Here is a 14,144-nt window from a genome sequence, read left to right on the forward strand (position 1 = left end):
ATGAAGGTCGATCCTATTCCCAACCAACAGAAGAAAATCCGCACGTGTTTAAATCGGTTGCGGCTAGCACCTCATGTCAGGTTATACGATGTGAGCGATGCTTACATGGGTCAGAGTATCTACGGCTTCAGCGAGTCTATTTCAAGTACGATGGAATAATCAGTCGTACAAATTCACTCGATGATTTATGGCTCCAGCATTGCACCAGCGATGCTTGAGGGACCAATGTCGTACCGTGAAGGGCTCCGCCAACCTCCGACTCCTCTCTCTACTCCACCACTGCCGTCGTCGGACTCTCTTGACTTCTACCACGTCGATCTGCATCATCTCACACAGCCATCATCAACTTGCTCCACGGCTGAGGGCCTCACGGATTCATCCGACACTCTCAACGACCTCCCTACGCCACCTCAGTGTTCGTACATGGATGACATTCTATCCTTCCACACACATGCTACTGCTAGGTGAAAGTCAAGTGCAACTTGGTTTCCACCGCGATGAAATGCCTCCAAGTGGATATGAGCCGGGTACGCCCGGTCATGGGGCTCGCTCATCACGTAGCGTGATCGATTTTGCTCGAAGCCTCGTTGGGAAATGGGACCGTTCGGTCCATAGATTATGGTCATGTCATCGTTTCGCCTGACCACTCGAGTTATTGTTGTGTTGTGCAGTGTTCATCCGCGGACGTGACCGTCACGATTCGTTCGCTACAAGAGAAGCCGGCGTCGCACGAAGGGTGCCATCTTCCTGCGAAAACATCTACCGCACGAAGCTGTGAGCAGGAAACGGTGGCCGTGAAAACGGAGATAGACTCGGAGGCATGCCTGGCACTGCAAGACCTGATTTGTCTCCAAACCTGCGACGATCAGGGCTCTAATAAGTCTCTCTACTTCGTACCGAAGGTCTCGAAGATAGGCTCTGGCGTTCAGCCGCGAGCCCTCCGAGACGAAGGTATGCAAGATGCTTTGAAAGAGCTGAGTCCGCCTGAGCATATCGCTGCCTCGCTGTCAGGAGGGCTCTTCGAGGGCCTGGCACTGCAAGACCTGATTTGTCTCCAAACCTCCGACGATCAGGGCTCTAATAAGTCTCTCTACTTCGTACCGAAGGTCTCGAAGATAGGCTCTGGCGCTCAGCCGCGAGCCCTCCGAGACGAAGGTATGCAAGATGCTTTGAAAGAGCTGAGTCCGCCTGAGCATATCGCTGCCTCGCTGTCATGTCAGCACCCCCTTACCCAAGCCCCCGGGCTCCCGGCGTCGATATTCGCCAGTGCGTCCTGTCACAAACGCTTACTCAAGTGTGGTCCAGAGGATTTGATTCGTGATAGGCATAGGGTTATGGAATAATGAAGCGACCAAGCCCCTTTGTCACCTAAATTCGAGCCCTCGGATGACATAGTCAGGCCTCTGACAGTCTCCTTGATCCTGGGTCTGTTCGGACGTATGCTGAAGGCTTCCAACTATCCCGACTATACACTACCTAGGGAGCTAGCCGGAGGCCTGGAGTTAACTGGCAAGTTCAATGTTCGCAATGACGTCTTTCGGGCTAAACCGATCAAGCCAAAGGTTAACTCTAAGAAGTCTAAGAAAGTGACCGTCATGTCTGCCACTGAGCTTCTCACTGGAGGCGTGGAGGAGGCATATGAATTGGCTGACATTGTAAGTAGAGAGCCATGTCCATTTGATGGTCTGCTGTGGAAGAAGGCTCCTGAGGAGGTTGCTGAGAACACGATGATGGACCCCTTCAGTCCCCCACAGCTAGAATCCATTTTTGGTGGGTCTTCTGTTGCCTCTCGTCGCTTCGAAGTAGATCAAGGCACAAAAGTACGGCCTTACGATGATTTTAAAAGGTCTGGAGTGAACAAGACCATGTTCTTCCATAATAAAGTATCTCTTCCGACACACGAGGCCGCGGTAGCTACTGCCCGGTCTCGGGATTCTATCACGTGGCACAAGCCTTCGGGGCCTCCAGCTCGGTGATCATTTATTGTAGAGTAAGTCAGGCCTTGGCTCACCTTGGTCGAGTCGTCCTCGCTATCCCAGTGATCAATTATTTGGACGATTACTTTGGCGTAGAATCTTCAGCTACGGCCAACTCCGCATATGAGGCATGGGTGTGGCTTCACAGGGTGATAGACTTCCGTTTAAATGAGAAGAAGGCTGTGCCACCTTTCATTGAGATCCCAGTATTGGGGCTCGACATAGCTATCGATGGTGATTACATTGTCCTGTCGGTTCCAGATGATAAGCGCGCCCAACTAATTTCTTCGATCGATGGAGTGTTGCAGGATGACCGCTTGCCATCTTCAACGGCTCATAAGTTGATAGAGAAGTTGACGTTTGCTAGCGGGGCCTTGGACACTTCTGCCCCAAGGTCCTACCTCAGAGTCCTTCCTAAATTTGTCAGTCATTGATCATGGAGAGCCCGTGATCGCTTCTGGCTGGGGGTGAGATATGCTCTTGTTAATCTCTTGGTTTTTTTGGAAGCTCCAATTCAGCGAGGAAGGTGCCGCTTCTTCTTCCTAGCTCGGATGAGGCTATCAGTGCGGTCCTTTATACAGACGCGTGCGGCAGTGGATAAATCGGTGCTGCTTTGGTGTCCAATGACTTTAAAAGGCCAGTGTACTTCTCATCCGCTCTCTCCTCCATCCTACAACAGAGTCTCTTCGAAGGAAAAGACGATATTAACATACTCGAATGATACGCCGTTCTTGCCGCACCACAATCTCTCGGTCAGTATATAGTTGGTAGATGGCCGACTATCTTCGTCGGCAATACGGCGGTAGAGTATGCCCCGATCAAGGGATCTTCCTCCTGCCCTCTGATGAACAAGATGATTTCCTCCTTTTGGGCGAATGTTGCTCGACTTCAGCTCAAGGTGTGGGTGGCTAGAGTGGGATCAAAGTCCAATCCGTCTGACACTCCAAGCCCCCGCCACTGATTGTCTCACTGCTTTCTTTAGTCATAAGCGGCCAGTACTTCCTGCAATCTAATTTCTGCTGACTCTCATCGTCGCACTGGCATTTTTTTGAATTAAGAGTGTTTCCGATTCCGTCAGCTTACGTTGGGAAAGAGATTCGATCCCTGCTCATTGTTCAGCTTGGCTCTCCTCGTGATGCCGCCGACCCGTGTCCGCAACGGCACGTACGGCCTACCCCTCAGTACGTTCGTGACACTTAGTCTCTCTTTCTTAAAAGCTGGTCTGACCGAGTTACGGAAGCTGCTTGACGGTGTGGACGGAACCATAGTCCGTTGCATTCCCTCCAGGTCATGTCGGTCAGCTATACTCGATATCCTTGAAGACTTACGACTAGGGCGTTCAAGTCATCTGCATCAAATCTACGAGTCCCTCATCTCTGCGGTTAAATCGATTACCTATAATACGATAGATCTTTTGGAGTCATGCGGGAGTCGGCCGACTCCCAGCCGGTTACTTGCTATTGCAAGACTCGTTAAGACCGACTTTTTCTAACCGGGTCTGGTTCGAGTACGCGCTCTCGTGGAAGTTTCGCTCGATATCCGCCTCATCTTTTAAGCAGTACGTCTCTGGCTTCCGTTCATACATGCGTTTCGGAGCAGCCTTGAAGCTGGTTCTAACGAATGGGCGCCAAGTGCCAGTGTTACCAGCGACCGAAAGATGGGTATTATGGTGGATATCCGGGTTCAGGAACGCGGATACAGCGAGGAGTTATCTCTCCCACCTCCGCAAGTGGCATACATGGCTAGGCTTGGACCAGAACTAGGATACGACGCTGATTCAGGAGTCGACCGCTGGCATCCGACGATTCCTGCACAACCTCCGCCAGTGCGTCCGCGTATCGGTCCGGCCATGCTCCACGAACTCGTCGTAAAGTGCCTTAGCTGTAAGAGAAAATTGCTGGTGCTAGGATCTATCATCGCCTACGCATTTCTTTTACGAGCCCCTTCTGAACTTCTGACATTGAGGAGGTTCGATATACGAATTCGAAACGACATCGCCGAGATACGATTGAGCAAACGCAAGAACGTTCCCGGAGGCGAGACGTTGAAACGTTCGTGTTGCTGTCAAAGGAATTTTCTGGTGTGCCCAGTTGAGGCGGCAAAACTTCCCCTAAGGATGTCCAAGGATAAGTCTGAACTATTGTTTCAAAAGTTCAAGTACAGAAAGTTTTTGCGTCTGTTGCGCAAAACGCTGAACGAGGTTGGTGTTGAGGATGCGAATACTTGTGGTACACACGCTCTCCGCCGCGGCCATGCACACGCATTGGCGATCTCAGGATCATCATAAGAGAGAATATGCGAGATGGGCTCATGAAGACATGAAAGTAGTGTTCCGGCGCGAGTCTACGTCGACGCTAGCGAAGTGCAACAAATTGCTTGCGACTTCATAGTTCCTTTCATCGAAGATTCTGAATCTGAATGCGAAGATGACAGCTGAATCACGAATGTTTCTTGGGTTTTTTTATGATTAGCGTTCCATGCATTATGTTGAGTTGAAGTCTTTCGGAAGCGCAGAAGTTCTTATCGGGGCGCTCCTATCATGGGTTTATTGGGGTCCGGATAGGTCGCTCACCGATAATGCGACCTCGTTCGCTGGCGGAATTCCGTCGGATCACACCAATCAAGGATTCATTGGGGTCTGGATAGGTTGCTCACCGATGAAATCTCTTCGTATGTTATCGTCGACGCAAACCGAGTTGGCTTGGTCGAAGATGGCAGCCCAGCCTTGATCGTGCCGGCTAACAAGCCTGACCCTCACCCAATCTACGGCGTACGGGCCGCGGGTTTGGGGGTTGGTCAGAGCTAACGTCTGACCCTTTCCCGATCGTGGCGTACGGGCCACAGGTTATTCGGGAAAGGAGGTCAGCGATTCATTTTGTTCCGTGCTTCCCACTGTTCATTGACGGCTCAAAGCGAGACGCTGGAGGACGTTTCATTACGGTGTGGATTCGCCTCCGGTTGACCTATATCAACAGCATGGTCAACCTTTGACATCGCAGTCTCTCAACGACACAGACCCGGTTCATGTTTTGGGTGTTCAGACCCACGACGCGGGTAGGTTCCTGCGGTATAACCCTGCTACAGTCCAGAAGATTTTTGACTGGGATCTCACTGAACCTCTCACCTATCGTAACGCGGTGGGCTTCCTTGGACTCCTACTACCAGAGAGTGATCTCTTACCCTTTCACGTTCTTCCTTGCAAGAATGCTCTGACTGGGTTTGTTAGTCGTTGCCGATCTACTCTAGATGCTTCCTAAAACTATCTCATAGCTTCTGAGGTGCATCAGCTCCTGCTGCGTTGGCAAGACCTACTTCCTTCCACTCCACCCACAAGTGTATCTCGATATATCGATCCGCACCAACCTATTCACGTTTATGTTGATGCGAGCGAGTCCCTACTAGCCTATGAGATGTTTCAGGACGACCAGGTCGTGCTGCGTGGACAATTGCCTTCAACTGGCCGACAGCAGGCCTTCCACATCAACACGTTGGAGTTGTTAGCTGTCTATACAGCGATCTCTCGGTTACGGTCCATTGAGCTGGACGCATGTATTACGTTTGCCTCGGTACATCTTAGTGTTATAGTGTTACGGCTGTCAGTCTCGTTCGGAATCATCGAGTTCCTCCGGGACCACAAGAACCATTCTGTAAACAGTATCTACTTCTTCTCGACACCTTGCTATGTGCTCGTCAGCTACATTGTTCTCACATTGGGGGTCAAGCGAACCTAGCAGATGTTGGTACTCGGTCTGAGCTGCACGATGCCATTCAAAACCTTCGAGAAAAGTATATACTTGCCAAGCCTGCTGTGAACTCACCCGAGAAGCACATTGCTTTTCCTGTTCGAAAGCGTGCGGATTGCGCTCTTGATGATGATACCATTGGTCATAGAGTGAAAATCTCGGTCGGAATCATCGAGTTCCTCCGGGACCACAAGAACCATTCTGTAAACAGTATCTACTTCTTCTCGACACCTTGCTAGGTGCTCGTCAGCTACATTGTTCCCACATTGGGGGTCAAACGAAACCAGCAGATGTTGGTACTCGGTCTGAGCTGTACGATGCCATTCAAAAGCTTCGAGAAAAGTATATACTTGCCAAGCCTGCTGTGAGCTCACCCGAGAAGCACATTGCTTTTCCTGTACGAAAGCGTGCGGATTGCACTGTTGATGATGATACCATTGGTCATAGAGTGAAAATCCGTCGTCAGAAGGATAGGCTTGATGCTTCTCCCGAGCCACAACCCCAAGTTGAATCATCCACGTCTTCGACGCCGCTCTCATGTTTAGAGTCTTCGCTAACTTATCGTTATCAACCACCAGCTCAAGTACTGTCTGACTATCTCCGTCACGCTCGACGTGAAGATAACAAGTTCGTCATTTCTGATCCAAACATACAACGACAATTATTTATCAGATATCTAACCGGGTCTGGTTCGAGTACGCGCTCTCGTTGAAGTTTCGCTCGATATCCGCTTCATCTTTTAAGCAGTACGTCTCTGGCTTCCGTTCATACATGCGTTTCGGAGCAGCCTTGAAGCTGGTTCTAACGAATGGGCGCCAAGTGCCAGTGTTACCAGCGACCGAAAGATGGGTATTATGGTGGATATCCGGGTTCAGGAACGCGGATACAGCGAGGAGTTATCGCTCCCACCTCCGCAAGTGGCATACATGGCTAGGCTTGGACCAGAACTGGGATACGACGCTGATTCAGGAGTCGACCGCTGGCCTCCGACGATTCCTGCACAACCCTCCGCCAGTGCGTCCGCGTATCGGTCCGGCCCTGCTCCACGAGCTCGTCGTAAAGGGCCTTAGCTGTAAGAGAAAATTGCTGGTGCTAGGATCTATCATCGCCTACGCATTTCTTTTACGAGCCCCTCTGAACTTCTGACATTGAGGAGGTTCGATATACGAATTCGAAACGACATCGCCGAGATACGATTGAGCAAACGCAAGAACGTGCCCGGAGGCGAGACGTTGAAACGTTCGTGTTGCTGTCGAAGGAATTTTCTGGTGTGCCCAGTTGAGGCGGCAGAACTTCCCCTAAGGATGTCCAAAGATAAGTTTGAACTATTGTTTCAAAAGTTCAAGTACAGAAAGCTTTTGCGTCTGTTGCGCAAAACGCTGAACGAGGTTGGTGTTGAGGATGCGAATACTTGTGGTACACACGCTTTCCGCCGCGGCCATGCACACGCATTGGCGACCTCAGGATCATCATAAGAGAGAATATGCGAGATGGGCTCATGAAGACATGAAAGTAGTGTTCCGGCGCGAGTCTACGTCGACGCTAGCGAAGTGCAACAAATTGCTTGCGACTTCATAGTTCCTTTCATCGAAGATTCTGAATCTGAATGCGAAGATGACAGCTGAATCACGAATGTTTCTTGGGTTTTTTTATGATTAGCGTTCCATGCATTATGTTGAGTTGAAGTCTTTCGGGAAGCGCAGAAGTTCTTATCGGGGCGCTCCTATCATGGGTTTATTGGGGTCCGGATAGGTCGCTCACCGATAATGCGACCTCGTTCGCTGGCGGAATTCCGTCGGATCACACCAATCAAGGATTCATTGGGGTCTGGATAGGTTGCTCACCGATGAAATCACTTCGTATGTTATCGTCGACGCAAACCGAGCTGGCTTGGTCGAAGATGGCAGCCCAGCCTTGATCGTGCCGGCTAACAAGCCTGACTCTCATCCAATCTACGGCGTACGGGCCGCGGGTTTGGGGGTTGGTCAGAGCTAACGTCTGACCCTTTCCCGATCGTGGCGTACGGGCCACAGGTTATTCGGGAAAGGAGGTCAGCGATTCATTTTGTTCCGTGCTTCCCACTGTTCATTGACGGCTCAAAGCGAGACGCTGGAGGACGTTTCATTACGGTGTGGATTCGCCTCCGGTTGACCTATATCAACAGCATGACCTTTGACATCGCAGTCTCTCAACGACACAGACCCGGTTCATGTTTTGGGTGTTCAGACCCACGACGCGGGTAGGTCCCTGCGGTATAACCCTGCTACAGTCCGGAAGATTTTTGACTGGGATCTCACTGAACCTCTCACCTATCGTGAGGCGGTGGGCTTCCTTGGACTCCTACTACCAGAGAGTGATCTTTTACCCTTTCACGTTCTTCCTTGCAAGAATGCTCCGACTGGGTTTGTTAGTCGTTGCCGGTCTACTCTGGATGCTTCCTAAAACTATCTCATTCCTTCTGAGGTGCATCAGCTCCTGCTGCGTTGGCAAGACCTACTTAGTTCCACTCCACCCACAAGTGTATCTCGATATATCGATCCGCACCAACCTATTCACGTTTATCTTGATGCGAGCAAGTCCCTACTAGTCTATGAGATGTTTCAGAACGACCAGGTCGTGCTGCGTGGACAACTGCCTTCAACTGGCCGACAGCAGGCCTTCCACATCAACACGTTGGAGTTGTTAGCTGTCTATGCAGCGATCTCTCGGTTACGATCCGTTGAGCTGGACGCATGTATTACGTTTGCCTCGGTACATCTTTATTGTGATAGTGTTACGGCTGTCAGTCTCGTTCGGAATCATCGAGTTTCTCCGGGACCACAAGAACCATTCTGTAAACAGTATCTACTTCTTTTCGACACCTTGCTAGGTGCTCGTCAGCTACATTGTTCCCACACTGGGGGTCGAACGAATCCAGCAGATGTTGGTACTCGGTCTGAGCTGTACGATGCCATTCAAAACCTTCGAGAAAAGTATATACTTTCCAAGCCTGCTGCGAACTCACCCGAGAAGCACATTGCTTTTCCTGTACGAAAGCGTACGGATTGCACTCTTGATGATGATACCATTGGTCATAGAGTGAAAATCCGTCGTCAGAAGGATAGGCTTGATGCTTCTCCCGAACCACAACCCCAAGTTGAATCATCCACGTCTTCGACGCCGCTCTCATGTTTAGGGTCTTCGCTAACTTATCGTTATCAACCACCAGCTCAAGTACTGTCTGACTATCTCCGTCAAGCTCGACGTGAAGATAACAAGTTCGTCATTTCTGATCCAAACATACAACGACAATTATTTATCAGATATCATGATCATAAACATGAAGGTCAACAAGCTATTTTGGCGAGGTTGCGTCGGCACTCCAAATGGTCAAACATGGATACTACTATAGCGCAAATTGGGCGGCAGTGTCTTCCCTGTGCTAAAACTTCAACTCAACCAGGTGATACACAGTGGAAACAGCGTCATCCCAGCCTACTCTGCCTTCGTATCCTTTCAAACATCTGTGTGTGTGTGTGAGTTTAAAGTCCAACGCCGACAACACGGCTTAGTTAGACTCGCGTCGATGCACATTGGCTCACGAGGGATCAGTTTTGGCCTTTTAAATTGTCTACTTTCATCCTGCCAATGGGTTTGGTCCACAGGGCGAGATAACCTCTGCCAATGTACTTCCTTTCCTCTCGGCAGGATCCGCTTACACGACTGCGGGGGCTGTGTACGACCACGGAACACAAGCACTCGCCACAGTGTGTTGACCACAAGCATCATCTCCGAGACTCGAAAAATCCGTACCCTAGCATAAGTCATCCCTCACCCGAGACTATCACTCTCGATGGCAGAAGCATATACTTCTAGTTGCGTCCCCTCATATCACGGGTTTGTCGCATTTTTGAAGGTCACAGGGTTTGCCCTTTGGGCACGGGCGGAAATTTCCGAAGGAAATTTTCGAGAAAATTTCAGAAATTTCCGTTGAGGCTGGAAATTCTTGGAAATTTGCTAAAAATGCCCAAAAAATCGTGCCCAGGGTAGTAGAGAGGAGAGAAGTAGTTCAGATTCATTCATAATGGCCGAGCAAAGCTAGTGAAGGCGTTCGCAGGTGTCTACTGGTCACTATGAATACATCTTGCGGTTACCCTCAGATATCGATCAGGTGGGCGTGCGCGTGAGGCTCTCAAGAGTTAGCGATTCTCCAACTATCTTGCAATCTTGCGTTCTCTCTCTCGAGAGTCGAATAGTGTCGGCGTAGCTCCAGTTACTTTCACGGTTGGCGCTATCGACCTACTTGGCTGTAGTCCAGTGGACTAAGTCCACCATATCCTGCGTTCTATCGAGTACATCTTCGGCGGTAATCTTCGCATTCACACGTTAGCTGTAACTCGCACGAATTTGCGTCACTTTGGATAAGCTGCTGAGCCCCAGCATGATGGACGGTATCCGAGGTGGAGACCCATAGCCTATGGGTTTGGGCCCTATGGGCCATAGGGCGTAGACATCGATCACTTTCTCCCGTAATTCAGAATGATTATGGTGGATGAAAAACGAGATGAAATATCTCATTTCCCCTCTTAGAGGGGCCCCCTAAGAGCCCAAACTTTTGCTCACGTTCGACCCAGAACAGTAGACTCAGTTACCTAGGATACAAACTGAAGCAGAACTCGGCCAGCCTCGGCCAGACTCGTATAACACCCTAAGATGACATGGCTACTATAGCGGGCCGAAGGGCCGCGATTTCTCTGGTTCAAACCACCCTATTTGGCATGACATACGTTGGGCCCGGAAGTGGCATACGTTGGGTCCGGTGGGCATACCTGGCTGATCGCATGCAGTTCGCCATAGCCGTGCATCGATTCACACTTATTGTTATTTGCCCAAGAGTTCCGCTTCTGTCCACGTAATTCGGACGCAAACGTGACCGATCTGGTCTTGTGCACTTGAGCAGGAGGTGTTCACTGGTCTCTTTAACATGGCAATGAGAGCAATTCTCATCATGTGAACCCAAGCAGTAGCTAGGTCCATATCTATATCCTCTTAGTAAGGTAGAGTGACCGGAGAGCAACTGGAGGAATGCTCCATTACTTCTGTACGATACTACCATACGGACAATTTCTCTTTGTCTCGAACTTCGCAGTGTTCTTTGCAAACTCTGTGATAAGGTAGACACCATACGGACTGTCACGTAATCCTTAACTCTCTCGAGTCTATGCTCTATCCTGGAGTGCTGGTGGCTACTGTCCCGACTTGTTCGTTCTAGGAAACCCCAGCTCTCCATGACTCCCCAGAATTTGTTTGCCATAACCTGTCCCTTAGCGAGCGCCACTACAGAGCTTTTGCACATCTGTGCAATAACAATTCTCTCTGTTACAAGGTGCGAAAGGGGCATGACACCTGAGGCGATATACAGGAGCGACCGAGGAGTGCTCTTTCTGACTCTGAGAGCTCGCCTCAGGAAGGCTGAACCTACTAGATCAATTTCATCTCTGGTATATTTATTTCCGATTGCACTACCCCAGACTGCATGAGCATAGAGTACAATGGGGAGTATTACTTTCTTGTAAATTTCTACGAATACTCTAACCGATAAACCCACCTTCTTGCCGACGACTGCCCCACATTGACGGAGTGCAATATTCCCGACCTGCTTCGCCAACGTCAGTCTGCTGTCGAGATGCTCCCGAAAAGTGAGGTTAGAAGTCAGGATGCAGCCCAACTGGCGGAGAGTTCTTGAATACCCTGGAAATCCACTCAGCGCACGTTTTTGATTGGTCAAGACGACCATTTTCGATGGCTCCAATATGAGGTTTATCTCGGCCGATCCTCTTCTTATAAATTCCACCAACATCGCTAATATCTCCCTCATTCTCTCATCTGACACATCGTCTTGCCATGAGAGCAGTAGATAGGAGTCGTCAGCGTAACATTTCCACTCACAACTCTCAACCTCCTCTAACTCACTCACATATGCTTCAACTTTTCTTCCCAGGAGTTCAGTGTCCAATATGAACAAGAAAGGAGAAAGCAAAGCTCCCTGTGGGGTACCTTTATTTTCAAATGATTTCCTATGCACCGTGACGTTTCCATAGTGCAACTCAGAGCTCCGGCAGGAGAGCCATTCTGCTATCCAGTTTCTCGCTCGAGCGTTCAAACCGTGAGAAGCTAAGCTCTCAGCAATAGACGAGTGAGAAACCTCACCAAACGCATTGCTGTAGTCCAGGGACAGGATAGTCCATCGTTTTTTCTGCCCGATGAGTTTTACCGATGCTCGTATTACGTCTATGGTGCTTCTTGAGGGTAAATAGGCATACTGCCGGCTCTCAGCACTGACCTTCCTCAAGGCTACATCTAGGTATTGTTTGATATAAGACTCCGCGATCTTTGATAGAGTTGTACATAGCGAGATCGGCCTCAGCGATTTGACGCTTTTGCGATCACGCTTCGGCTTATCGAGCACAATCACGCGGGAATGCTTCCAAGACCTAGGGACGAATGCATTGCAGAAGCTGAACCCTAAGAGTTTTCCCAACTCGCTTTTGACCCAGCACGGGGCTTCATGCCAATGCTTTAACCGTATACCGTCTGTCCCTGGCGCCGATGAGAAGCTTTTTCGCCGTTTTTCTATCATCAAAGTCACATCGTCAACCGATACCTCGAAAGCATCCCTCGCTACCCCGTCGCCGAGCTTTTCGGATGGCTCCGCGAAAGTGTCCACCTCAGATAAACCTATATAATGGTCAGCTATTCTGTTGGCAGACTGCCAAAAAGTTTTATCGTCTTCTAACAATCTAGGTGGGGGCCGCGGTTTAGCTCCTCGAGCCTTCGCAAAGATCTGTGATATATTTTTTGAGCGATCTAGCTCATGAAATCCCCTTATTAAATGCTCCTCCTTCTTCCTGTGGATCAGCTTCCTGTATTCCGCCCTCAGAAGGTTTTTATTCGGATCGCACACTCGTTCAGCTCTTTTCAGCTCAGATCTTTTCAGTCTGAGTTCATCATCAAACCATCGCAGCCTTACACCTGTGTGCGAGCTGTATCTTTTCCTGGGTGTAGCGGTTATTGCCGCCACTTGGATCAGACGAGTCAGCGACGCCTCACGTTCGATGAACTCCGCTCTGCTGGATATTTTGGCATCCACGTAGCCGGGCCTTCTGTCCTCCAGAACTTGTCTGAAGATACCCCAGTTACATTTATAATAGTTATATTCGCTCAAAGAGCCTTCTGACGCTGGCTTGTTCCAGTGATTGTTGATCATCTGAACGCTCGTGAAAACGTAACTTATCGGAGCATGATCTCCCAGGCCGAAAACATCTGAGACCAACCAGTCCTCCACCTTGCCGTGACCTTTGTGGAAGGTAACGTCAATGATTGAAGTCTTCCGCCTTTCTCCTGGCACTAGGCTGCTGTCTAGTGCTCTGAATGTAGGTCTATCGCCACTGTTCGCGCAGACAAACCCCTCCGTGAGGAAACAGTCAGCGATCGATCTCCCGATTCGTCGGGAGACTGAGTTTTCGCAACGATCGTGAAGGGGGTTCCATAGAGAGCTGGAACCATTGCTGTCTCCGCCTACTATTATGGATCTACTATTGTCTACATCAGCTAATGGACTAAATAGTGCATTCACCTCAATTCGATCGGTCATATAGAAACATGCGACGACTAACTCATCTCTGTATCGTACTACTGTCAGGTTCCTACTATCCACCGTACAGGCCGCTACATCACCAAAATGCTTTTTGTTCACAAGTATACATGTATTCGAATTTTGAGTTCCTCGGATGACATTGTGAGAGTCAATGTCGATATGCCGGGGAGGTTCACAGATGAGAATAAAGTCAGGACTAACTACGCTATCCGCTAGGAAGCTGAGAAATATAGCTTGAGACTTACGACAGTTCAGCTGTAAGAAAGTTAAGAACATACTAGATCAAAAAGTTTCCCGTTATATGGAACATCGCTCCCTCCGTAGTCCGTCATCGCGAGTTTCTGACGGAGTTGCTTGAGCTTCTCATCGCACATATCCCCGAACATTGCATTGTGCCCAGTCTTTTTGCACAAGGAACATTTGCATGCCGACAAGTCCAGTCGCGAGCCTCGCTTTGGACATCTTCCCATGTGATGTTTATCTCCGCATAGGCAGCAACAAGCCTTTCCTTCATCACTCTTAGCCGCACAGGGTTTATTCCTCGAGTGACATTGTCCACAATCGTAGCAAACATTGAGGCTTAAATGGTCTTTCACTTTCAGTTTCATGTTCCTCACATACAGCCCATCTCTTATCATACAGGATCTATCGCCCGCGGGCACCCTGATGATGAAGAACTTCTTAGTGGTCCTCATGAAGACCCATTCGTCTACATTTAACTCCCTCTGTAAGCTTTTTGCCTGGGCCTTTAAATCTTCTTCTCTCACAAATTCATCCTTGTATATCAGA

At 49.5% G+C, this 14,144-nt stretch overlaps 1 protein-coding gene across 1 annotated transcript; it reads left to right on the forward strand.

Moving 5' to 3' along the window:
* Positions 1-2,410, forward strand: Pmar_PMAR009909 (hypothetical protein; the record flags this gene model as incomplete). Its single annotated transcript, XM_002783950.1, has 6 exons — positions 1-90; positions 465-527; positions 672-1,317; positions 1,411-1,655; positions 1,698-1,820; positions 2,000-2,410. The coding sequence occupies 6 exons, from the start codon at positions 1-3 to the stop codon at positions 2,408-2,410; spliced, it is 1,578 nt and encodes a 525-aa protein (XP_002783996.1).
* Positions 2,411-14,144: the final 11,734 nt, after the last annotated feature.

The sequence above is a fragment of the Perkinsus marinus genome (assembly GCF_000006405.1).
Source record: "Perkinsus marinus ATCC 50983 genomic scaffold scf_1104296935396, whole genome shotgun sequence".
Lineage (NCBI taxonomy): Eukaryota > Perkinsozoa > Perkinsida > Perkinsidae > Perkinsus > Perkinsus marinus.